The 27,875-nt window shown below is 37.9% G+C and overlaps 1 protein-coding gene across 13 annotated transcripts in view; it reads right to left on the bottom strand.

Annotated features, from left to right (window-relative positions):
- The window catches only part of LOC100062082 (S-adenosyl-L-methionine-dependent tRNA 4-demethylwyosine synthase TYW1), a 214,316-nt gene that overhangs the window by 85,126 nt on the left and 101,315 nt on the right, over window positions 1–27,875 (bottom strand). For 11 of the 13 annotated variants that reach the window (XR_011424631.1, XR_011424630.1, XM_070231776.1 and 8 more), the window contains 2 exons: window positions 20,147–20,324; window positions 6,798–6,933 (listed from right to left, as the gene is read on the bottom strand). Coding sequence is in view for 11 of the 13 variants with exons in the window: in XM_070231776.1 (XP_070087877.1) it covers window positions 6,798–6,933; window positions 20,147–20,324 (314 nt within the window). In the remaining 2 variants the exon portion in view is untranslated. Of the gene's footprint in view, window positions 1–5,186; window positions 6,206–6,797; window positions 6,934–20,146; window positions 20,325–27,875 lie in introns of those variants that run through there. The other 2 variants (XM_070231777.1, XM_023655524.2) reach the window with 1 other exon arrangement.

The raw sequence follows: 27,875 nt of genomic DNA on the forward strand, positions 1-27,875 counted from the left end.
AGGTATGGAAAGGCGATTAAAAGAATGGCCCAAAACATGAAAAGATGCTCACCCCACTAATTAGAGGAATGCAAAATAAAACCACAAATAGATACCAAGTCACATCCATCAGACTGGCAAAATTTAAAAGCTAACAATACCACACATTTGTGAGGATAGAAAATGGAAACTCTAGTACACTAGTCTCCAAAGTATAGCCACTCTCCTGAGTACTTTGAAAAAATCTAGTTAAGTTGAAGATGTGAATATCCTACAATCCAGCAATTTCCACCCCTAGGTATGAACCTTAAAGAAATTACTACACATGTACACAAAGAGACACTTTCAATAATGTTCATTGCAGAGTTGAAAACCTCAGAAAAACCCAAATGCCCAAACATAGGAGAATGAATAATACACTGTGGAATATCTATAGGATGAAATGCTATATAGCAGTCACAATGTCTCAAAAACTAAATGTATCGACATGAGTAAATCTAACAAACACAACATTAAACAAAGAAAAATAAGTTGTAGAAAGTGGAGAATGGAGAGTTATTATAAATGGGTATGTAGTTTCAGTTTGGGAAGATGAAAAAGTTCTGGAAGTAGATGGTGGTGATGGTTGCAAAACAATGTGAATGTATTTAATGCCACTGAACTGCACATGTAAAAACTGTTAAAATGTTTAAAAAATTTTTTAAATGATCAAAAAAAACCCAAGTTGCAGAACGATACATATAGGATGATACTATTATGTACAGATTTAAAATATGGAAAACAGCTCTGTTGTTTATGGAGTTGTAAATACAGAGTGAAGTATATAAACAGCATGGAATGATAAGCACCAAATACAGAATACTAATGACCTCTGAAAGAGAGGGAAGGAAAGGAAATATGATAGCAAAGAGGCTCACAGCGACTGCAAAAAATTTATAATATTTTATTTCTTAAGTTAGGTGGTAATTACATTGGCATTTACCATCTTATTTATTATATCTTTTTATATATCCAAAATATTTAATCATACATACAAAATTAGTGATAGAGACAATATATTTTAAAATTTAAACACAAGTACCCCATGATGTTTTCAGATGTTTCTATCTAGATCTTATGAGGCAGGCACTGTTATTAACCCCATTTTACAGATGAGAAAACTGAGTCCCTTGCCCAATAGAATACAGCCAAGAAATGGTAGGAGACAGGATTCAAACCTGGGTAGTCTTATTTCAAAATCCCAAGCTCCTTACTACACAAGACAGATTGTTGGGAAACTAAATATATGTCAAGAGAGGAGTGGACAAATCCAATTTTTTCGTTCACCAAACATTTATCATGTGGCAATTCTTTCATACTGTGATAAGAGCTGGGGATACCACAGTGAGCAAAAAAGACATGACGTATACCGTGCCTTCTCTCAGGGACCTTTCAGTTCACAAGAAGAAACAGGGAACTAAGCAATCACAACCAACCTTGGTAAGTGTTGGGAAGAAGTGTTCAAAGAAAGCACAAGGCACCATCTGCACATAAGTGCTGATACAGACTGAGGGAGAGGGAGCAGGAGCGACTCAGAGAAGGCCACCAAAGACCCATAAACTAAATTGTTATATCCATAGAATAAGAAATAACCCACACAATAAGAACGGTGCTGTAGTGGTGTATTTACTACTGCAGAAAGATGTCTATGACACACTGTTAATGGAAAAAAGTTCAAAATCAACACCTACAGCATCTTCTTGGAATGGACTGGTATAAATATATGCTCCAGTCTATACTAAAAGTGGCTTATCAAATCATTGCATAAAAAATAGATCGTTCAATAAGTGGTACTGAATAACTAAATAAAAATGAATACTAAATTATATCCTAATTGGATTAAAGAGCTAAATTTTTTTTAATTGTGCAATGAAAGAACAGGAAAATATACATAAATATTTTTATAAACTAGGAGAGGTGGACGAGGACTTTTTAAGCATGTTACTAAAGGCAAGACTCACAAAGGACAAAGATTACTAGATTGTAAAGAAAGAAGCTAGAAGACTTATACTAACAGATTTCAAAATTTAAAATTAACCCAGACTTGCTCTCTTATGCCATATATAAAAACTAATTTGAGATGGCTCATAAACCCAAATGTGAAAGAAAAAATAAGCTTTTACAAAAAAAATAAGAAAATATCTTCATGAACTTGCGGTAGGCAAAGATTGCATAAATAGGACATGTAAAGTACTAACCATAAAACTTTTAAAAATTGATAAATTGGATTTTGTTAAAAGGAAGAACTCCCGCCTATCAAAAGATATTATTAAGAGTAAACAGGCAAAGACAGACTGGGAGAAGACAACTTCAGCACATGTATCTGATAAAGCACTTGGATCCAGAATATATTTTAAAATGTCTACAAATCAGTAAGAAAATTACAATAATCTAAATAAATAAGGAACAAAAGATTTGAACACACAATTCACATAAAAAGGATATCCAAATGGCCAATAAGCATCTGCAAAGGTACTCAACATAAAACGTACTCACCAAGGAAATGCAAACTAAAACTACAGTGAAATACCACTAAACAACCACCAGGATGGCTAAATTAAAACAAACAAGGGTAGGTGAGAATGTAGAACAACCAGCCCGCACACATTGCTAGTGGAGTATAAACTGGTACAATTACTTTGGAAAACCGGTAGTGTCTACTAGAGTGGGACGTACACTTACCCTGTAATCTTACAATTCCAGTCTACGTATATACCCAATAGAAATGCACGTATACGTGCACCAAAAACACATACAAGAATGTCCAGGGGACCAGCTTAGTGGCGCAGTGGTTAAGCTGGCACGTTCCGCTTCTCGGCGGCCCGGGGTTCGCCGGTTCAGATCCCGGGTGTGGACATGACACCGCTTGGCAAAAGCCATGCCGTGGTAGGCGTCCCGTACATAGTACATAAAATAGAGGAAAATGGGCATGGATCTTAGCTCAGGGCCAGTATTCCTGAGCAAAAAGAGGAGGATTGGCAGCAGTTAGCTCAGGGCTAATCTTCCTCAAAAAAAAAAAAAGAATGTCCATAAAAATTATTTGTAATAGTCAAAACCATAATACAATTCAAATGTCCATCAATGACAGAAGCACTAAATAATCTGTTGTTATGCTGTACAGCAGTAAAAATGAACAAAAACCTGTTACATATAATGTGATGGAGGAATCTCAAGATGATACTGAGCAAAAAAACAAAATCAGACACAAAAGAATACATAATAAATGATTCCATTTGGATAAAATTCAGAAATAGGCAGAAAAAAATAAATTTAAAAGTTCAAGAATACGCAAAATTAATCTACGGCGACAAGTTGACATAGTTGTTCATGATATTTTAAATAAAAAGTAGTTGCAAAAATATGTACAATATGATCTCATTTTGTAAGTAAAATACACAGGATTAAACAGAAGTACTTCAAAATGTTAGTAGTAATTGTCTCCAAGTCCTGGAATTATACTTAACTTCTTTCTTTGCTTCTTTATATTTCTCTTTATTTCTCCCAAATTTCTATAATCAGCATGTAATATTTTTATAATCACAGATAAGAACATCAAATATTAAGTGTTTTTTAATCTGTAAATTGTGGGCCACATGGATACACTGGTTTATTTAAATATTAGATAGAGAGCTATCTCACTAACCAAGCCCTTCTTAACTACAGAACAACGTTACTCCGATAATGTCAGGTCAGAGCATGCTCACATCTGTACAAAGAGGGCTCGTGTTCATTTTTGATATCCAAGAATGTGGAATGCATGGAATTATTTCTTTCTTTTCAAATGAGATTTCAAGAATAGCAGTATTATTGCTTAAACATGGAAAAGGATTAATTACTTCAATTTCCTACCGGATCTTTGACTTGGCATAATAATGTACCACCAGAAACACACCTGGTCACACTGCTGATAAAAGTCTCCTGCCAAAGGTAGGCAGTGTTTGTCTTATACAAGATGGATTTCTCTTTCTTAAGAAAATGACTGTTTCACAAGTAGCTGTCACGAAACGAAATTGAAGCTAACACATTTTTTTGCTGTTATTTAGATGGAATTACTTTTTAGCCCCACATACTCAAGTGCCAATATATTTCTCCCCTCATATTTGAAAAGGAACATTTTGACAGAGGATAAAGAACTGGAAATGTAAACATTATACTTGCCAAGGGTAAAAAAACAAAATAAGCCACCTCCTGTCCTTTGGGTTGCACTAGCTAATAAATAAGCTGAAAATCTCGGGGCAAATCAAAATTCTTTGTTTATAAAGTTCAAGAAAGTCTCTCTCATCAAATACCTTTCCTTGTTCAGGTATACTAAAAGCCTAAACAAGTAACAGAAGATATTCTAATTAAATTATTGGAAATAGCACTTTCATTTAAAAACTCAAATTTCATCAGATTATAGTAATATGGGTGACCCTAGCTAGTAAGTATAGTCAAAACATACGTGCTTTATTTTTGAGTGTTCAAGAGCAGTAAAACAGACCTTTTTTGAGAGCATCTACTGCACCAATAATAATAGATATTCAAAAGGAAATAACATAACTTGAGTTACCGAAAACTTTCTATTTTAAGAACAGGTTCCTGCCACAGATCTTTCTTAAACGACAACATAAACAATACAAGAATGAGAAACAAAAATTATAACTGCTAAAAAATGCTTAGAGAGCAACTGTCCTAATCTACAGGCAGAGAGTTTAAAGAACCCAAGGAAACTCTTTCAATCAGAATTACATGGACACAATAATGTTATGTAAGAAGTTCACAAGTTAGAAATACTGTAGAACTTTGTGTTACGGCATTACTGTCAATGAGTCAACCCAGAGTACTTAACAATTGAATTGGGCATCCAAAGTCTTGTAACTTCAAGATAAGAATTCATTTTGTGGAAAATTTTGGCCGAAAAAAAAAGTAAGCTATTAAGCCATTCTACTAATGCCTACTTCTCATCTTCCACACTCTGAAACAGAACATATGCTAGATAACAATCTCAGGTATTGCCAACTCCTGCTGTTTACTCACATAAAAATCCATTCTGATTTTTATGATTTTTATCTCCTGCCTCAACAACAAGTGAAGATGATATGGCTAAAGGTGAAATTCTAAGATCAAGAAATTTTAGGAACCCAAGAAGCACCTAACCTGCTAGCTTTCTAAATAATCCAAGACAGATCAGAAACTAAAGTAATGTTTATTTGGTATTTCTTACATAATGTCAGTGTTAATCACCAAAAAAGACTTTGATTTGTCTTCTCAAACATAAAATAGGGGGAGAAAACAAGATTTAATCAGCTGAACAGTCAAGAAAATGTATACTGTACACTATAGAGCTATGGTGAGTTTCCATTTATTCATTCTTTTAAAACATTTATCAAATATCCTGAAATGTGCTGTGCTAGACACTGTGTGGAATTCATACATGAGTAAGGAATTCAGTTGGGGAGAGAGAAACTAGGATAAAACAGAAGAAATAAAGTGTATTTACAGTCATGTGTCACTTAGCCACGGGGAAATGTTCTGAGAAATGCATCTTCAGCCGATTGCATCATTGTGTGAACATCATAGAGTGTACTTAGACAAACTTAGATGGAATAGCCTGCGACAAACCTAGGCTACGTGGTACTAATCTTATGGAACCACTGTTGTATGTGCGGTCCATCGTTAACCAAAAACGTAAGGTATATGGTTCATGACTTTATAGATAAAATACTTTGGAAGGGAGAAAGGGGCAGTTATTTACAACTGGAAAAGGCTTCACAGTAGAGGTACGAAGGAAGCTGAGACTGGAAGGGTGCATAGAATTTCTACAAGTCAAAGAAATGGAAAGAAAGGATAGTCTAGACTCTGAGGAGATAACCAAGGACTTAGAGAAAGTGTTGGGCACAGTTGTAGAAATTGCAAGATAAGCAGGGAAGTATAGTATTCCTGGGAAATATCATGAACAACGAGTCTGAAAACGTTCACTGTAACCAAACAGTGAGGGGTTAGAAATGCCAAAGTAAGTGCTGGGCAAAAGAGAGAAAGGAAGGTTTTCTGGGACAGTGACACCCTTATCTGGTTGCACATCAAAGTCACCTGGGATGTTTGAAACATCCTGCAGATTCTCCAATCCCACTAGGAACAGGAAACAGTCATTATTTAAGCTCCGGTAGTGATTCTCAGTAATAGTCAGATTTGGGTAGAGCAGGAAGGACTGCAGGGCAGAAGCAAAGAGAACAGAAAAGGGGAAATGGTTACAAGAGAAGAAGGCAGAGAAAACTAACAGAAAATACCATCCATTGAGATATGGGGCGAATGGAAAAGAAGAATCAGAAGGTTACTTAAGGTCTAAAAGAACAGGGAAAGTAAGTATGCCATAAGAGAAGACATAAGAAGGAGCAAGTGTCTGCAGGAAAAGACATTTAATTTGGACATTCTAAGGCTGAGTTCCTTACCCTTACTGGGTAGGAAATTTTGTTCTAGAAATTCAAGAAAATTAACTTCATATTTAAACATGTACAATTTGCTGACACCTCTTCTAGGGTTGCTATGTACTGCTACTTCACCATGTCTTACTAATGACCTTTGGGAATGTGTATCTCTCTCCCTAAATACATGTAATGCAAATATTATATATAAGACAGATGCTACAAACTTAAGAGGAACTCAATAAATACTTATTGAATAATAAAAGTGGAGGCCTAAAAAGAAGGTTAAAGATTTTATTGTCTTTTTTATTTTAAAAAGAAAAAAACATCCTCTATTTCTTTTTTTTTTTTTCCTTTTAAAGATGTCATAATTCTTACCTTTGCTGCCAAGGCTTTTAAACTATCGAGGAATCTTTGCCAGAAATCCTTGAAGAGTGGGCGGTCGATTTTCTTCAGGCTATCTTTGGTGCTAGCATCTACACTGACGTATAGCTGGGTAACTGGCTTGAGATTCCTTGGTAATTTAAAAAAAAAGAGAAAAACCAAATTATGCCTAGGTAAGGCTTTTCATGACCAAAAACTTACAATCTGTAATAGATGTAGTAATTAAACATTTCACTAGGTCTAGAGGCTTCTACTTCTCCCAGAAGAATGAAGCAATCATTTTAATAACATGACAAGATGGTTTTTTTTAAAAATGACTGGACACCATCCCTAATAAACTGAAAACATTCACTTACTTAAAACTGATCCCTCTTCAAACACTAGGTTTGAGTGGAAAATAAATAAAACAAGATCTAGCATTAGCTCAGCACAATGAGAGCGGGGTCTCAGACCAAAGTTTCTCCATAAACTCTGCCACTCAAGACTTATACAGCTGAAATCTCACAACCATGTGGGGTCTGTGCTGATGAGCCCTCTCCCATTGGAAGTTTTCTAAGGAACAAGAAAAAAACCAAAAAGCTCAAGGCTGCTTGGAAGGGCACAAAGCCACAGCAATGCCTCACCTATGCCTCCGAGAGCAGGAGTGGTTTTAAAGTGAAGCCTCGTGTGGGCAAACAATGACCCATTCAGGGAGCTTTAAGCAACACAGAGCTAGAACAGCAATCAAGAACTTACAAACGACCATCCCCCAGAAGAAAAATGTATGCTGCAGATTCTTATTTTTCTTTGCCTTCTTAATAAGTACCCATGCATACCACTCATTTTTCACTTTTCTCAAATTCATTGACTCATTTCACAATGTCATTCTTATCTATTAGATTTCTTGCCAGTTACGTTTTAAGCCCAGATTGTACTTCTTCCAAAGCCTCTCTGTTCTCCCTTCAAATGGGTCTCATAATTCATTCTCTTCAACGAATTTAGATCTAGAAAGAAGAAATTCCTCCTTAACAATCCTCTGACCAAATTCTCCCACTATTAATTTACTATAACTATTCCACAATTTGTATTTACTCCTAGAATGCTATTCATGCATTTTTTTTGCTTCAAAGTCTATACACTTTTAAAACCTGAGATATAATTCACATGCCATAAAATTCACCATCAAAGTGGTTTACGTACTTTTTCTATCAGAATCAGTGTTATCAATCTTTCGAGTGTAAGATCTTGAAGGACAAGAACCATATTTTTCTTTTTATCCAGCCATACGGGCAGACACTTAAAGCTACTTTTTTTGTAGTTGATATTGTTGACCTCAGCTGACAGAACTTTTAAGGGCATACAGGCCAAACAAATGTTCGTAATGGTCTGGCTTAGTAACATATAAAAAAATCAGAAGAGTCTAAACCCCAAGTTAGTAAAACTGGAGAAACTCTGACCAAAATTAGGAAAGAAGAGATTAAAATATTGGCAGATTCTCATTGCTTTAATCCCTCTCCAACACTAACACACAAAGGGAATCCTTAAAAGTTCAGTAACGTGTCACTACTGAGCAAAGGATATCGACTACTGAAAATGCAAAATAACAGCATACTGTAATAGGAGCAGTGTCTCATCACCCCTTTTGCTGGCGGCCTCTTTAAAAATAGACTCGCTATGCTACCGTAACTGGACTTTACATTATAAAAAAATGAAAAGATTGTCTTAATGGATACTGCTGGCTATCACCTTCTCATACTTACAGGACTTTGTCATACAGCTGCCTGATGCAAAATGGGAACTGGTCTGACCTTTTCACTATGCCTCCATAACTACTTAAGATTATGAACAGTAAATTCCAAAAGCCATAGTTATTTTACAAACCTCCATCATTTGTGAAAAAGGAAGCCCTGGACAATGACAGTACCAAAGAGGAATTTCCGTCAATACTAAATGCCTGAGACGTTATTATCAAGGAAGTTGATAGATCTCTTGCTAGGGAGCAGAGGAAGAATGAAGAAGAGGAAAAGTCCCTAGGAATTATAGAGCTCATTCCTAAGGGACTCAAAAGCAGTAAAAGGATCTTGGAGAAATTTTCTGAGCCTCAAGGATCTTACGTCTGCCTAGTACTGGCCTCTATTCCTCAGGACAGGCAATGACACTACCAGCATGGGCATGTGACCATCTCCAGTCTATACAGAGATAGCATCATTTTAGTTTGCAAAAAGCAAGAGAATGTTATATCCTTAAAATCATCATAATAATTCCTGTGTCTGAGATTTTCACATTGCTGCTGAGGAGAATTAAAAAGGACAATAAAAGGGATATATAACCTTAGCCCAATCCCCAGTGAAAATGCCCAATGAATCTTGATATGATTACTGTGATGACCCTTAATCCTGCTAATTTTAAATCTCTGAATTAAGAATGATCATACATAGAAATGCATTGTAATAGAACAGAAAAACCCCTCTCTCTTTTTCCCTCTCTATAGAAAGGGAAAAGGGAGAGACATTTATGCTTGTAAGAAATCAAGTGGCTTAAACAGTAAGTTTGATGCTCCTATTGGACAAAAAGTAACCCAAGTGGCCCGAACATCCAATGCTATTATCTCTAAGAAAATCTGGGGCTGTCACATCAGGCCAAATAATTTAGGAGGTGGGAAGGAGCATAAAGGAGAAGAAGAAAGCTATTTACCATTTACTGAGTACTCATCATGTGCTGGCACATTGTGCTATGTGCTTTATGTTCTCATTGAATTCACTGAATCTTCATAATAAAACAACAAGGTAGCTGTTACTTATGCCCACTTTAGAGGTAATGAAACTGAGGTTCAAAGAGGTTAAGCAGCTTGGTCGAGGACCCACAAAGATAAGTGTCAACAACAAGACTCAAGCCTGAAAGTGACTCTGGAGTCTGTTCTCCTAGTCCTCCAGCAGAACAGCCAGTTTGTGGGCAGTGCAGGCTGAGCCTCTTGTCACAGAAAGCCAAGAGCAGTACTTCAAGTCTCACAGCAGCTTTTCTCCAAGTGTGGTCAGGACGATCTGCATCGGATACACCTGAAACTCAGGTGCTTGGGCAACTCTTCCAAAACTCAATCAGTCGCCAGGGATAGGGCCTTGGAAAGTGTATTTTTATATTGGTTTCAATAACTTCTCAACATTGATGAAAGAAATTGAAGATGACACAAATGGAAAGATATCCCATGTTCATGGATCAGAAGAATTAATATTGTTAAAATGTCCATGATACACAAAGTAATATACAGATTCAATGCAATCCTTATCAAAATTCCAATGGCATTTTTTAAAGAAATAGAAAAAATAATCCTAAAATTAGTATAGAACCACAAAAGACCTCAAATAGCCATAGCAGTTCTGAGAAAAAGAAAAAAAGCCGGAGGCATCACACTTCATGATTTCAAACTATACTACAAAGCTATAGCAATCAAAATAATATGGTACTGCCATAAAAACAAAAACATAGACCAATGGAACAGAATCGAGAGTCCAGAACTAAATCCATGCATATATGGTCAACTAATATTTGACAAGGAAGCCAAAAATACTCAATGTGGAAAGAACAGTCTCCTAATAAATGGTGATAATAAAACTGAATATTCACATGCAAAACATAAAATTGGACCCCTATCTTAGACCACAAAATTAACTCAAAATGGATTAAAGACTTAAATATAAGACCTGAAACTATAAAACTCCTAGAAGAAAACATAGGGGGAAAACTCCTTGACACTGGTCTTGGCAATCATTTTTTGCATATGACACCAAAAGCACAAGCAACAGAAGCAAAAATAAACAAGTGTGATTACATCAAACTAAAAAGCTTCCACACAGCAAAAGAAACCACTAACAAAATCAAACAGCAACTTACAGAATGGGAGAAAATATTTGAAAATCATATATCTAACAAAGGGTTAATATCCAAAATATATAAGGAACTCATACAATTCAATAACAAAAAAATATAATCTGATTAAAAAATAGGCAAAGGAACCGAACAGACATTTTTCTAAAGAAGATACACAAACGGCCAATAGGTACACGAAAAGGTGCTCAACATCACTAATCATCAGAGAAATGCAAATCAAAACCTCAATGAGATATCACCTCACCCCGGTCAGGACCGTTAGACAAAAAGTAAGAGCTAACAAGTGCTGACGAGGATGTAGAGAAAAGGGAATTCCTGCGAGCTGCTGGTGGAAATGCCAATTGGTACAATCATGGAAAACAGTACAGACGACTCACAAAAAATTAAAAATAGAACCATCATATGATCCAGCAATCCCACTTCTGGGTATATAGTCAAAGGAAATGAAAACACTGTCTTGAAGAGGGATCTACATTCCCATGTCCATTGCAGCATTATTCAAAATAGTCGAGGCATGGAAAAACCTAAGTGTCTGTTGACAGATAAATAGATAAAGAAAATGTTGTATGTGTATATACACAGAATGGAATATTATTCAGTCAGGAGAAAGAAGGAAATCCTGCCATTTGCAACAACATAGATGAACCTGGAGGACATTATGCTAAGTAAGATAAGCCAGACAGACAAGACAAATACTGCAGGAACTCACCTAAATGTGGAATTTAATAAAAGGACAGTTTCTATTTGTTATTTTCTTCTCTAAATATGGGCCATAATCTTATTTCTTTGTCTATATCACTTTTGGATGAAAACTTGACATTTTAAATAATAATATGTGGCAACCTGGTAAAAGAGCCAGAGGTAAGAATATAGGGCCTTTTCAAATCTTCCCACATGCCCACAGCTCTGCCCATGCATGTGGTCTTCGGATTCCCAGGAATATGCTGGAGCTTTTCAAAGTCCCCTATGGACAACTCATTCCCCAGCCTTTCCTTTTAAGATTTTGGTTAGCTTCTTGTTTGCCCCAACTGTTATTGCTGCCTCAGGCAGCTGTGAAGTTCTACAACTGCCAGTAATTGTTTGTGAGAAACACCCATGAAAGGCTTTTTCACTGGAAAAACCCTGAGTCACTTCAAGTAAAGACAATCCTTGTGAGTGAGGGTTTCCAGGAAACTGCCACACAAGCCATATGATAACAGTTATCTGGGAATGGGACTTTGAAGGAGTTCCAATGCTGTTTTGCCCCCTCCTCTGACTGCCAAGCTGCTGGTTTTCACTATGACTGCAGGCAACTGGTTTTAAGGCTACTGCAGAGCTGGGGAAGTTGGAGTGGAATAGGATACATTAACACATCACAAAGTTTACTGTTCTTACTGAGAGTCACTATTTTTCTAGAATAAATGCTTCTTAGATTGTTGCGTACCTTTGGTTAAGAAAAAGTTGATTCTGACAATTTTTTCCAGGGTTCTCATTGTTTCTATAGAGGAAGAGGTTTTTGAATGTTTGTACTGGGCTATTCCTGCTAATATCCAACACACAAGTTTTGTTTTTATTTCCATCACCATTTATCACGATATTTTCTATGTCCATTGTGTTCTTCTTTGACCCATAAGCAAATAAGAAGCACACTGCTTAAATTACAATACTAGTATATGATTTCAATACTTTGTTGAAACTTGCTATAATGCCCAGCATATGGCCATTTGGCAATTGTTCTGCAAGCAAGTTCTATGCTCTTAAAAAGAAGTGATATTCCAAAGTTTCTGGTTTCGGTGCTCTATTTCTGTAACATAGGCTGAATTTGTTAATTTAGTTGTTCAAGTCTTCACTACTGCTACTGATTTTGATCTGCTTGTTTCATCTGTTTGAAAGAAGTGTGTTAAAAACCTACTATTTCTCCTTCTAGTTCTGGCAATTCTGAGATTATGTTACTGAGTGTTTACAAATTTTGAATTGTTATATTGTTTTATGTTTATGTTTAATATTTTATTATTAAGAAAACTCCATCTTTTGTTTTGAGGAAGATCAGCCCTGAGCTAACTACTGCCAGTCCTCCTCTTTTTGCTGAGGAAGCCTGGCCCTGAGCTAACATCCGTGCCCATCTTCCTCTACTTTATATGTGGGATGCCTACCACAGCATGGCATGCCAAGCAGTGCCATGTCCGCACCCGGGATCCAAATCAGCGAACCCTGGGCCGCCGAAAAGCAGAACGTGTGAACTTAACCGCTGTGCCACCGGGCCGGCCCCAGAAAAGTCCATCTTACATAATGGTTCTTGCCTTAAAGTATACTTTGACAACATTACTTAGCCTACCTTTCCAAAGGTGAAACTTCTAAGTGTTTTTCATGCATTATCTCATATACTCACAATGTCACTATAAGGTAGTCATTATTACTATAATCATTTTACAGGTAAGAAAACTAGGCATTGAAAAATTACCTTTCCAGCGTCAGAAAGACAGCAGGAGATCCAGTGAAAATTCAAACCCAGATCTCTTCTAGACCAGAACCCAAGTTCTTCACCACTTCACTGCACTGCCTATCTAGACATGCATATTTCTTACAAGTGTTCCATCAACTTATAGACACAAGAGAAGACTATATTTTAAATTTAACATATTTACTACACATAAACAGGCTGGCAGAAAAAGAAAACTTCTATTGAAAGGATCAGATGGTATTTATAATCAATCTTCATTTCATTGTAGCTGTCTTCGGTAACCACTTTGAGCTAACAATACAAGAAAACTTTATTTTTATTAAAATCCATGCATTTCTTCAAACACTTACTAAGCATCTAATATGTGAAGAGCTATCTAATTTATAGAGGTCCTCTAACACATATGGTGAAATTCTTAGCAAAAACTAAAGAAAACAAAACACAAAGTAAACAAAGTAACAGATACACAGGTGGGAAAAGCAAAGGAAAAGAATGAAGTTCACACCAGTTTCAGCGAAGAAGGTGCTCAAAAGTAAGTGTACAAAAGGACAAATTTGGTGGTGAGGGGAGTGTGGGAAGTTAAAGGTTAACTGTGTCACAGTTAAATATGAAACACAGCTCTATCTTATTATGAAGCCTGCTACCGGACAGAAAGTTGTGAATTAACAGTATCTACCAACAAAGAAAATATATAAGATTTCAAATGTAAACTGAAAAATAATATAAAATAAATAGATAAGAAAATTATGATAAAAGTAAAGGTGGACTAAAAGCAATATGCTTCCATTTTTCTTGGACTATGTGGTACTCTTGGTCTACCTTTCATTGTTGCACATTTGTTAGAAATGATAACAGAAATTTTTCTACTGGAAGAGAATCAGCACTGCAATTCCTCTGAAGAGTAGCAGATGACACAGCCTCAGGGTTGAGGAGACAACAAGATAGTGAAGAGTGGGGCAAACTGAGAAGGACAGGCTTTATCGAAAAGATAATCATTACTTGGTGTCATATTGTGATACAACAAATGCATATTTTGCCTTTGTCCCTAGTTCCTGGCACAGAGCTCCTAAAACCCTTAGAATTAAATCCTGAGTAACAGAGGTAAGAGAAGTAACTTTTGTTATCCATAAGAAGCCCCCTTCAACCATACCAGAATTTATACTAATGAGGTGACTCTTGATGGGCCCCTAGATAGCTTCAGGCTGGGGGCTGGTTACCAGAAGAACCAGCCACGTGATTATAGGATTGGAACTTTCAGTCCCACCCCCTAAACTCCAGGGAGGGGAGAGGGGCTAGAGACTGAGTTAATCGCCAATGGACAATGATTTAATCAATCCTGCCTATGTAACGAAACCTCCATAAAAACCCCTAAATGACGGGGTCCAGAGAGCTTCTGGGTTGTTGAAAACTTCAAGGTGCTAGGAGGGTGGCACGCCTGAAGAGGGTGTGGAAGCTCTGTGCCCCTCCCCCCATACTTTGTCCCATGCATCCCTTCCATTTGGCTGTCCCTGAGTTGTATCCTTTATAATAAACCAGTAATAGTTAAGTAAACTGTTTTCCCTGAATTCTGTGAGCTGTTCTAGCAAATCATCGAACTGAGGATGGGGTCATGGGAAGTTTCAATCTATAGCTGGTTGTTCAGAAGCACAGATGACAACCTGTGACTTGTAATTGGTGTCTGAAGGCGGGGGTAGCCTTGTGGGACTGAACCGTTAACCTGTGTGGTCTGCACTAACTCCAGGTAGTGTCAGAATAGGACTGAACTGTAGGACACCAGCTGGTGTCCGCAGAGAACTGCAGAATTACTTGGTATGGGAAAACCCACACATGTGGTGTCAGAAGTGTTGTGAGTAAAAAAACAGATAAGAGTGAAGTGTTCTTGTGTTGTAAAAACAGCACTTCATACTTGTCTTTTTTCAAGACTGTCTTTTTTCAAGAGTCAGATTTTGCCTAAAATCTGGATTTTAAATGTTGGCTCAAAAAAAGTTTTTAATCATGGTTCAGGACAAATAAGACCAGCTTCTCATTAACTGCCAGTTTGAGACCTCTGGTCTTAACAACTCTCTGGCCATCACACATAACCACAATTTTTTTTCAATTGAGTTCCTGAAAAATACTGAGTCCCAGTAGTTCAATGTTATCCTCTTTGACAAGAAAAGTCTGTTTTACTATATGGTACACTGCAAACATGGCCATAAATTCTTCCTCTCCCTATATCCATGTCCCCTTGCCCTGTAGCTTTGAGTGCCCTCTCACTGACTGACTCTAAGCTCAGCAGTGTGACTTGCTTTGGCCAATGGGAAGTGAGCAAATGTGACAGGGCAGATACTTGAAAGATACTTATACAGTGGGGCTTGCCCTCTCTTGCTTTTCTTTGAAACCCTACCACCATGTAATGAAGTTCAGGAAGTTTGCTGGAGGATAACAGGCTACATGAGCAGAGGCTCCAGCTCCAGCCAAAGCCATCATATACCAGCCAGCCCAGTGAATCTGCCAACTGACTAGACATATAAACAACACTGAGACCAGCAAAGCCAAGTGAGCTACAGAATTATGAGCTAAATAAATGGCTGCTAGTTTGAGTGACTCAGTTTTAAGGTGAGTGGTTACAACAAAAGATAAATGATACATGCTACAGAATATCAGTTATATGCCTACCAAAAATACCATTATAAAAGCACTTGTTTTGGTAAAACTAAGGGCTTTTCCACAAAAGAAATGGCTTTCATTGTCCAAACACCATCGGCTCTATTACTAACACTAAGTGTCTTACACATTCTTGTCATTTTTATTAGCCTCTGTGTTGACAAACAAAAATATAAAGCTACTCAGAGTGTAACAGCATTCTCATTTACCTGTTTGCTTCTATCTTCCACAAATCTTTGAGGACCACTCACTGTGAAAACTCCCCTCAATAGGAGCACTGTCAGCAAAGAGCCATATGTTTTGGAGCTGGAGGGGAGACTGAAATCCTCTTAAGGAAAAGTTAAGCATCCTGAAAAGGCCACTAGCCTGAATGTAACACTTGCATGTGGGTCAAGGGAAGACCAACTGACAAAGTCAAGATTCTCCTCAAAAGATACCAGAATATGGGTTAGTATTACTTCCTAGTGTAGGCTCAAAGATAAAATGGTTGCAAGAGGTTCACCTAATAGCTGAATTGAATCAGCTGACCTGTTATATAGAATTAGTACCACACACATTAGGGGTAACTTCCAAAATTCATGACCTCTGCATTATATTCATAAATCTATAGACTACTCCTTCTGAAAAAAACTAAGACACTAGAGACAATTGGTATTTAGATTGCTCCTAATTCACAGAAATAAAGCAATATTATCTGCACTTAGAGAACTATTTCTCTTTCCATTTTCTCTTGGGCATGGGGGTGGGAGCTAAGGGAGAGAGCCCTTAGCTAAACCCAAAGAGGCCTTACGTGATGGAACAATTAGTTTAAAAGTAGATAGAGTCTCAGGACTATTTTGTATCATTCCTCTACAGTCCAGAGTATTTGAAACTTGAGTTTTATAATATATTTTAGTATCTCTTATGGCAAAGCCCATTGCTCTTCTTTTAAACTTTTTCTGAATTATTCACATCCTTCACTGGGGAAATGTGAGGGCAGGAGGTTGCCTTATATTTAGGACTCCCAACATTTGGGCACATACATTATTCCCAAGCCAGCAGGATTGCACTTCTTCAGAGACAGGTACACCTAAAGGTTATGCTCTTCAATTCGTCTCTATCAGGGTCTCAGTTATCAGAAATTCTTCCCAGATCCTAGCAATAATCTGTCAATCTCACCTTTGGTTTTTTTTCCCCTCTGTTTAGATAGGTATTTCAGTGGATAACCAAGACATGTCACTCTTTTTAAAAAAACAAAAGATTGCCACCTGAGCTAACATCTGTTGCCAATCTTCTCTCTCTCTTTTTTCCTTCTTCTCTCCAAAGGCCCCCAGTACATAGTTGTATATTCTAGTTGTAGGTCCTTCCAGTTGTGGCATGTGGAGTGCCCCTTTCAGTATGGCCTGATGTGTGGCGCCATGTCCCCAGCCAGGATCCAAACCAGTGAAACCCTGGGCCGCCAAAGCGGAGCACAAGAATTTAACCACTTGGCCAAGGGGGCTGGCCCCAACATGTCACTCACTCTTTAAAGTCCAAACTTAAAATGGCTACTTTCTACATTTTCTCTCCTATGCTCAGGAGAGCATATAACCAAAAAAGGGATGCAATTCTCTGAATCATGGCACCCTTAATATTAGGAGCTTGAAGAATACATTAAAAATCCAAAAAAGGAATGTCCCTTTTCTAAGTATTCCTTCTTTCTTGCATATTTCTCATAGTGCCAGTCCTGGGGGTATAGTGGTTAAGATTAGGTACTCTCACCACCGTGACCCAGATTTGTTTCCCAGTCAGGGAACCACATCACACATCTGCTACTGTGGTTGTCATACTGTGGTGGCTGCTTATTGCTGTGATCCTGAAAGCTATGCCACTAGTATTTCAAATACCAGCAGGGTCACCCAAGGTGGACAGGTTTCAGTGGAACTCCCAGACTAGGAAGAAGGACCTGGCCACCCACTTTCAAAAAATTTGCCATGAAAATCCTGTGAATAGCAGCAGAGCATTGTCTGATATGGCACCAGAAGGTGAGAGGATGGCACAAAAAGACCAGGCAGGAGAACTAGGAGCCAGAATCGACTCGATGGCACTAACAAGAACTTCTCATAGAGTGCACTCTTCCATTTTTAAACTCTTGTGTTCAAAATGGGAGAAATTTGCTAATAGCCTATTCCTCCACTTCTGCCAGCTTACGTCCTCCTTTTTGCCTCCCTCTCAATTTACCAGTACCCATACTACTAAAAGACTGGTTTAGTCAATCAAGAATTATTTATTTGGAACCATACACCATTGTATCCCATTTTTGGCTGAGAGTAGTCAAGACTAGTACTGATATCTTATCATATCATGATTCTCCTGCTGACAAGAGGAGGCTCACCAGTAACAGTGGGGAGGAGAGACCCAATAACATCTACTGAACGTTCACTATGTGTCAGGCATTTTGCTGGACACTTTCAAGTACATATCTTATTTAATTCTCAATAATTTTCCTCAATCCATGATGACATTCACAAGGTAAACCACGCATGATCAAACAATGAATCATTCTCTCTGGTTACCATTTTATATGCTACTCCTAGCAGATTCAATTCTTTTTAGGCATATATGCCTTAAATTTGGCATAGACTCCCCCCATTTTTGTGTGTGAGGAAGATTGGCCCTGAGCTAACATCTGTTGCCAATCTTTCTCTATTTTATGTGGAATGCCACCACAGCATGGCTTGACGAGCATTACTAGGTCAGCGCCCAGGATCCAAACCTGCAAATCCTGGGCCACCAAAGTGGAGCACACAAACTTAACCACTACACCACTGGGCCAGCTCCAGACTCCCTTTTTATATATGTGTGTATATATCCTAACACCACTCTATTCCAACTTCTCCCTTATGAGCCATCTGAAAAGTCAAGGATTTTAAACCTAACAAAAGTTTAAAAAAAAAAGGAATGGTGGCCCTATGCAAAATTTACACACTTTTTAAAAACTTTTTCCTTTTACCTTTTTATACAACTGCAAAAAGCAGCATTTTAGCTGTCTTTGTAACAAAGTCGCTGATTTTCATATTATTGCCTGGTAGCCAATAATTTTAATCAACTCTTTGATTTCCTATGATGCTAAATTTTAAACTTTGTGCATGACTGTCCATGTGCCTGTGTGTATGTGATCATTCTTTCTACACATTATAGTGTCTTTTATATTTGACAATTACTTTCTCCTTTTTTTCATGTTATACCTTATTGGCCAGTATTTACAAAACAAATTTGCAGTCAGAAAGATCATTGTCTTTTACTACTATATGGGAACTTGCCTAATACTTTACCAGTCATCTACTGAGCATTAACACTATACTAGTGGCATGAAGATAAATAAGCAGGGGTCACTGGCCAAGGAACTCACAGTCTAATAGGGAAAGCACAGGTAAATAACAACTAAGTAAAATTTAATGTTTTCAGCACTATAAAATGTGCATAGTTCAAGTAAAATGCAAAAACAGGTCATTTCCAGACCCCAGGAGATGGTCCTCTCCATCTGGAGAGCCCTCCCTCTAAGTCATCCAAATCAACCTCATCATCCTACCTCCTAAACCTGCTCTTTCCTTGTGATCCCTCTACTCTTACAGGGCACCATAATCCTAGCAACCAACATGGCTAGAACTCTCTGTGTCATCATTTAGTCCTCTTTTATGCAGGGATCTCAGAGTCATACAGTTTGCCAAGCTTATCTATTGTGCCTCAATATTATCTTGTTTTTAAGACTCCTCATTCTCACTGTTGTACTTTCATCCTTATAACTCTTACTTAAACAAGCCTATAATCTCCTATCCAGTTTCCTGCATTTTGGCTCTCCCATTTTATACCACGCTAGTAGATCACTCTGCAGAAAGTAAGATCTTTCTAAAGAACGGCATTTGAAGTCCTCCACAATCTATTCCCAACCTTTCCAACTTGGTTTCCAGCTGCCAGTCTCTTTTGTACACTCTGTGGTTCAGATTGATTATATTTTCACAATGGTACCACAAATACCCTAACTCAGTATCTTTTTTGGGAGGTTCTTATTAAAAAGCTAAAGTTTTCAACCTCCCCAAGTACCAATCCCAGCTGTATTTTAAGATCCAAATTAAATGCCTTCTCTGAGAAGTTTTACCCCGCTTCTCCCATCTGGAAAAAACTGCATTCTCTTTTGAATTCCTGCAGCAACTTATCTGTGCGTCTAGCCTTATGTTCTTATATTCTATATTTTAATGTTATCTTTCCTAAAAGAACGGATTTTTAAGGGCGGGACCACCTTGCCCCCAAAAGCCAACAACTGTATGTAGTTAGTAATCAATAAAACCTTTTTGAGTATATTAACGCCTACTAGTTTTACTTTTCAGTCAAATACAGATTCAAGTAATGTAGCTTAATAAGCTGGACCACTCACTTGATTTCCACAGGGAATTGTGCATTTGTGACCAGGAAACTGGAGATTTTACACTCATGGAGTAGTTTCAAAAACCTGTTGATTTCTGGGTACATGATGGGTTCTCCCACAAGGGACAATGCACAGTGCTTTACTGTCATTCCTTCTTCAAAGCGTTCTTCTTTGACACCCGGTACTCCTGGAGAACACAGTGAATAGGAACAAGCTCAATAAGGCACAAATAGAAGATATCACTTTTATTCTTCTTAAATAAAAATTTAATGGTTCTTTGATTTCAGAGGGCAAATTAATTTTTGATACCAGCCAATAATACAAAACAAGGGCCAGAGGGCAAAAAAACTAGAATTATTAAATCAGAAAAATCAGCAATCTCATTCTTGGTTTCAGGGCTTTAGTAGTAATTAAATTACAGCAATACAAGCAGGCTAAATTAACTTTGTTAGCTAATTATGGAACACAGCACATACTACTTTCCATAACCTGCTTAGCTCTGCATTCCTTCACGTTGGTCTAAGAAAACGAACGTAGTAAATCTACAAAGCAAAAGCCTCTCTAGACTGATCATGTCCATGTCCTCCTTCCTTCCTCAAGTATGTATTCTGAATTGAGAAACTAAATGTAGCTGGTCCAAAAGTACAAGAGAGAGAAAAAGAAGAAATCTGCAGTTCTCACCTCTGGCTTCATACTGAGAATCAACTGGAGAGTGTCAAAAACTACTGCCACCTAGGTCCACCACCAAGACACTGGAACTGGAGTGGGTGCAAGCCGGGGGTAATGGGAGCTTTAAAAGTTCCTTTGGTGATACTAATATGCAGCCAAGGTTGAAAACCACTAAATAAACCAGAGGTCCCCAAATATGTCTGCACACTGGAGTCACCTGGGAATCTTAAACCTTCCAAGCTCCAGGCAGCAGCACAGAGCAATTAAATCACCATCTCTGGAGAAGGAGCACAGGCATGAGGAGATTTTGAAGCTCCCCAGATGTTCAGACAAGTCTGGGAACACTGGCACACACCACTGGTCCTTAATCCTAGTCAGACACTGGAATTACCCAAAGAACTTTTAAAGGTCCCAATGTCCATGCAGTATCCCAAGCCAACTAAATTGCAGTATCTGGGGATGAGACTCAGGCATCAGTGTTTTTTAAATGCTCCCATGTGATTCCAGTGTTCAGCATGAGTTGAGAAGCACTGCACTAGACTCAAACGTAGAAGGCATTCATGAAAGTCCCTCAATCTAAGACCGAATTTGAAAGACTTGGAAACAGTGTAAGAAGGCAAATAAAAATCTCTCTCTTTTACCTGAGATATTTCCATCAATTATCTCTATGTTCCTTTTGAGGAACATATTCTCTCCAAGGGATACAGACTCCTCATGGAGACTGGTGGTGGGGGAAGCATGTTCACATTCCCTCTCGGTCACTAGTTTTTCAATCCTCACAGAACTGTTGTTAGGATTAAATGAGATAATGCATGTAAAGGCTTTAGCAGAGTACCTGGCACACAAGAAACATTCATTAAGAATTTGTTATTATCACTTGTATCCTCGTTTCTTAAAATAATTAAATCCCAGGCACTATCGCCTTAACAACAACAACAAAACCCGTAGAAAATAAAGTTAGCTTTCATTGCTCGCTTGTGCCTTAGCTTCCATGAAGTGATTTTAATTTAGACACACACACACACACAAGCTACTTGGAAATAAGCAAGTAGAAGTAAATATTCAAGAGGTCAAACCAACATAATACAGGCTAAAATCAGAACAATCTAAAAGTGGCAGGTGATATCTTCTTTTATGACATCAAACTGCATTTCTAAGAATGTATTTCATGTCAGTATTTCTGGATGAATAATTTTTTAGGTTACTGAAATCTAAGATCTTAACTCAAGTGAATCAAGGTTTTAAATAAAACTTGACCCTTAACTTACTCTGTGTTGCCAAGACAACTCAGCACTAAACATAAAATTTCTTTTATGTAAAAAATATCACTAATTTTTATCCCCCCGTGAGCAAATGAGTAGAAGGGCAAATTTAACCCGCAAATTTAACTGCAAAATTAACCTAAAACTCAGAAAGCAGAATAATTGAGCACTGGCTAGGCCCTGACCCACTGGGAGTCAGATGCACCAGTTCCAAACTCTGGCTCTACCACTAAGCCGGTTTGTGCCCTTGGTCAAGCCACTCGCCCCCTCTACACCCAATGCCTGATCTGTCAGATGGAGATTTCACTTTCTCTCTCTCTCTCTCACACACACACACACACACACACGCAGCTATTATAAGAATTCAATGAAATAACTAGTATGATGCAGGTCTAGCACAGAAGCATTCAGAAAATATTAGCTGCAAATATTTTTATCATAATAACAATCATTTTGTGAATTGAAACAGAAACTCAATTTTTTAAATTATTTTATTTTTATTTATTATTGAATGGCCCTAAGGTGGGAGCACGCTGACACTTTCAGAGTCTGAGTAACGTGGGGAGCCAATGCAGGGTTTTGAGAAGGGGGGGCCTAATCTAATTTTTGTTTTAAATGGATCACACTGGGTGCGACATTGAGAACAGATGGGCAAGGAGAGAAGCTAATCTGCCAAGAGGCCACTATATAATGTAAGCAAGAAATGTGGTGGCTTGAACCAAGGTGGTGACAGTGGAGGTGGCATGAAGGGATCATCAGCTGGATCTAGTCTGAAGGTATTGTCAACAAGATTTTTTAATGGATTGGACGTAGGATATAAGAGAACGAGGTGTTAATGATTTCTACTGTTTTTGGCCAGAGCAAAAGAGTTGCCATCACCTGAGACAAAGAAAGCCTTGTGGGTAAGAGAAATTTTGGGGGCGGGGGAGCAGGGGGGACGGGAATCATGTGTTCAATTTTAGACATGTGAAGTTTGAAATATCTGTTAGATATCTGAATGTGTGTCCAACATTCAAGTTTGAATTCTGGGAGAAAGGACTGGGTAGAAATAAACATTTTAACACAGGGATGGTATTTCCATCCAGGGGCTGAATAATTTACCAAGGCAGTAAGTATAGAGAGAGAAGAGGACCAAGACTCAGTCCTAGGACACTTACATATCTGGGGAAAGGAAGAGGGGCCAGCAAACACTGCCAAGGAGCAGCCAGGGAAGAAAGAGGAAAATTTAAAAGCAAAGAGATCAACCACCACCGCCTCTCAAAGCTACAACCAAAAATATTTTACTTGCCCATTTAGACAACTACAAAAACAAGCAAACAAAAACCAAGGGGACCAGCCCAGTAGTGCGGCAGTTAAGTTTGCAGATTCTGCTTCAGCAGCCCGGGGCTCGCCAGTTTGGATCCCGAGTGCGGACCTACATACCATTTATAAAGCCATGCTGTGGTAGGCGTCCCACATATCAAGTAGAGGAAGATGGGCATGGATGTTAGCTCAGGGCCAGTCTTCCTCAGCAAAAGAGGAGGAGTGGCAGATGTTAGCTCAGGGCTAATCTTCTTCAAAATAAAAAAGGAAAAAAAAAAACAAGACAAAAAAAGCCCTATGGGTAAAGCTTTTAAAGTAATGATTCTGAGATTTAAAAATTATCCTAATTTTCTCAAAAGTAAGGCATTGAGAGTATGTAAAACCTTGGTTCTCTCCTTCAAAAAGCACATTTCTATTTCATGCCTATTGCTAGAGGTTATTACAGCAGTCCTCCGGAAAACAAGACCCTCAGGGACTCAACCTCATGCATTTCTTCACCGTCTTCACAGAAATGTGCCAGAAAATAAGATATCCTCTAATTTTCTAATAGAAAGAAGTCCCAGAGCAGGAAGACAGTCCAGGGAACAGCAAACACTATATTTCAGAAGCAAATCTATAGGGATAATTTCCCACTATGCAGCCCACACACACATGCACATGCACACGCACACACACATCCACAATCTGTTCTCTTCCTGTCTCCTTAAACTTTGTCCTTTTCACAACTACAATCTGCTTTGTTATTCTGATTTTGTTTTTTTCTTAAGCAAGTTTTCTGATATTTCTCTTATCCTAAACAGCTTCCTGATCCTGGACAATCACTATAGTCATCAGATTAACTAAGAAGCATACCTTATCTCAGCGAAAGATGCCAAAGGAGAAACTTAAGATTCCAGAATTCTTATCCTAATGTCGCTGCAATAAGCCGAATGACACAGAAACAAACAGGGTATATTGTTCAGCATAGAGTATTGCTATTTCTTTTGGAGGGGTTGAGGAGGAGTGGTTAATAATGCACCTTTATTCTGAATACTTTCTTATGTCTTCTTTTTTTATTCAGGTATAATAGACATATATGAGTATTCCTATTTCGAAAGATTAGACCAATCAGAAATAAAATATTCTCTTCTTTCTTCTCACAACAATACAGTTCCTGGCCAAAGACCTTCCTAAAGACCCCTCCCGGCTGAACGTCATGTATATCTTCAATATAGCCACTTCCACTCTGAGACTTTCATAAACAAGCTTCAGAAAACAATTAGCAGGTGGTGTTCACTTCCCCCACCTGCCCCATGTTTCTTTTGGATGTGTACTTTAGCATATGTCGCTTGTGAAAACCATCTATTGGAGACCCTTTATTTTTTCCATTACTTCACTTCTTTCTGGCTTAAACTATAGATAAACCTCTAGCAAAAAACGATGTCCTTTTCATCTTTGTATCTTCAGCACCGAGGATGTTCCTGACAAAGACTGTTCACTCACGTGACATCTGCTGAACTGATGGGAAACCGAGCTAAAGAAACTTCAGTCCCATTCCCTGGGGAATTAGTTCTTCCTGCAGTGGTGGTATTTAGACTGGGGAAGGCAGCATTTTGAAAAGGTGCTGTGTTGCACTGAAATTCTGACCCACTTGTAATCAATATAAAGTTAATTTTGCATGTGTATAAAGGGAAAGCTAACAAAGGTCATGACAAGAAAGCTGGCTTAATGATTTAATTAAATAACTGAAAAGACAATGATTGCCCTCAGAATTGAGAATAGAAGCACAAAAGGGAAGCATTTAAAAAATTAGAATATCTTCAGAATCTGTTCAAGGCTGGTCACTCAGCTAAAGCTGGAAACTAAGAAACAATAAGCAACAATACCCACAAGTCTCACCCTACACAAAAATAAAATCAAAAAATGACTGAACCAGACCCAGGGAGAGAGTGGGTGTTCATCATGGAGTGGGAAAGCATCCTATAAAACAAAGGGAGACTAAGGGAAATTATTAATGAGTTAAAAGAGTGGATCTCTAAAGAGAGGCTAAAGTGGAGATACTCAGAATATAACAAACTAAGAAGAAAATGGCTTCAAACCTTTGAAAATTACCTGTAATTTCCAATTTACCAGAGTCCTGTTACTTAGCATTTCTGTTTAAACCAGAAATTCATATTCCCACAGATACACTATTACTAAAATGGAGATTAAGTTGTCATTCCAACCCCCAACATCAAATTAATCTGTAAAACACCTATAGTACTAATAAATCTATTTCAATATCACCTAATCAAATTCAAATATTTTCTCTATAGGAAAATGTATTCCAACTTCCAACTAAGGAAACCAGAAACATTTCTTTCCTTTTGGTCTATTTTGTTTTGCTTGTTTTAAGCCACAAAGGGACACAGGGGCTTTAACAGGGCAACTCTAATATGGGTGTGGAAGAAGAGAAAGGGAACTAGTTTCCTGCAGGGCATCTGTAGGTGAGTCACTCTACACCACAAGAGATAAGCCACTTCTCCAAACCAATCTCTACTGAGGAGTTCAGATCTGGGGAAGACAGAGAATAGACTCTCCACCAGGCTGAAATAAGATCTAAAGTCATTCCTGCATCTTTAGAGTTCAAAAGTAGGATCCTTGTAGGAGCTGCACCCAGGTGAGGGGAGTGGGTTCAGAACAGGTGGAGTGACTTGCATTAGCCTCACTATTCTTACTCTGAGGCTGCCTATCCAGAAAGGACGGTGACTTGTTTTATTTCTACCCTACTCCCTTGGGATGAATGAAAGACAGAACACAGATTTCACTGATTGCAGGAGAAAATTCAGGTTCATAAAATTGAAAACTTGAGACTATAATCACTGATAAAGACTGAGTGAAGTTAAAAAATCTCATTGCCTAGTGAATGTCTACAATAAAATAAGCAACTATCAATTTGAATGGTTTAGATAACTTTCTGCAGAGAGCCAAGATAGAAAACATAACCAGTATTCTGAAATACGAAAATTCTATGATTTTGCCAAAGTCAAGACATTGTTAAAAAGAAAACAATTAACATTTTTGTCTTTTAAGTATTGCAGACCACTACCAGTTTTCCAGCAGTGTTCTAGATTCTGACAAGTTATGCATTTCATCTTTTAATAGTTTTTTTCTCTTCTACTACTACTGTTTCAAACAAGATTTACTGTGATTATTACAGCAATGAGACAGATTTCCAAAAAAGTAATGTCTTATTCAAGCTCAGAATGAAGCACTGACAGATAGTCACCACAATCCAAAAATTCAAATTAAGGGAGTTCTCACCCTTTGTGAAAGTATAGCAAATGAGAGCTCCTTTTCACCCAGGTGCCGGCCAGTCTGCAACGCAGCACACCTTTAAGTATACACCTGTTTTCTAATACTGCTTTTAAAGAAAAATTGCTTTGGTACCCTGAAGAGTATAGGTGTACTGATATCAATCAGTTCCAATTTGAAAACCTTTCTAGAAAATTTATCGTTGATTAAATAAACAGATGTTTTGCTGACATGGTAGCATTTTGTCAAGTCAATTAATTAAGGTATGAAGAAAGAATCCTTTGTGGGAATTACTAGGGCAAAGTAGATGCTCTATAAATGCTATTTTTCAGAATGAAATTGATGGCAGTCGTGGAATTTCTGGAGATCATTCCCTCCCCCTTAGGCATTCTGACCCCTAATCAGGATTCATTTATCCACAGACATGCTCTATTCTTTCTCCCTGTGGTCCTGTATCTATCATCCCCCTACAAGACAATACATATTTTAAAACTCCTTTGTTTCTTACACCATGGGAACCTGAATAAAAAGTATTTGAGATGCCTACTGATTAAAGGAAGCCCACAGTTACTAAATCAGATAACACCCTTCTGCACAGAACAAACCCCTCAACAAGCTAGGGAGACAAAAATATGTGCTCACTGAGCTCCCCTAACACGTTACTAATGTGAATAAAGTTGGCCTCATGATTTATTCATCACTTATTTCCATTAAAAGTGAGTTTGCAAAAATGTTCCTGTCAGAAAAATTACTATCAAAACTCAGATTGTCATTCTGTATCAAGGACATCTCAGAATGGAAAACTGAATGTCTACTCCTCAGGGCTGCTTCCTCCCCACACAAACTGCCCGGGACACAATTCATTCAGGGAGATTCCCAGATATCCAGAAAACACACATCCTCAGTCACTGTGCCATTTTTTAAGGGTTCAATTGGCTCTTTAGGAGCTAAATGAAAACAAACATATTAGAACATAAAGACAAAATTACTGGCATTTGCCTGCTTCTGATATTATGTGTGATAGTTAATTTTAAGTGTCAACTTGGCTGGGCCACGGTGCCCAGATACTTGGTCAAACATTATTCTGGATGTTTCTGTGAAGGTGTCTTTTGGATGAGATTAACATTTAAATCAGTAGATGTGAGTAAAGCAGAATGCCCTCCAGAATGTGGATGGAACCTCATCCAATCAGTTGAAGGCCTTAACAGAACAAAAGCTGACCTCCCCCAAGC

Source organism: Equus caballus, chromosome 13 (assembly GCF_041296265.1).
Source record: "Equus caballus isolate H_3958 breed thoroughbred chromosome 13, TB-T2T, whole genome shotgun sequence".
In the NCBI taxonomy this organism is placed as follows: Eukaryota; Metazoa; Chordata; class Mammalia; order Perissodactyla; family Equidae; genus Equus; species Equus caballus.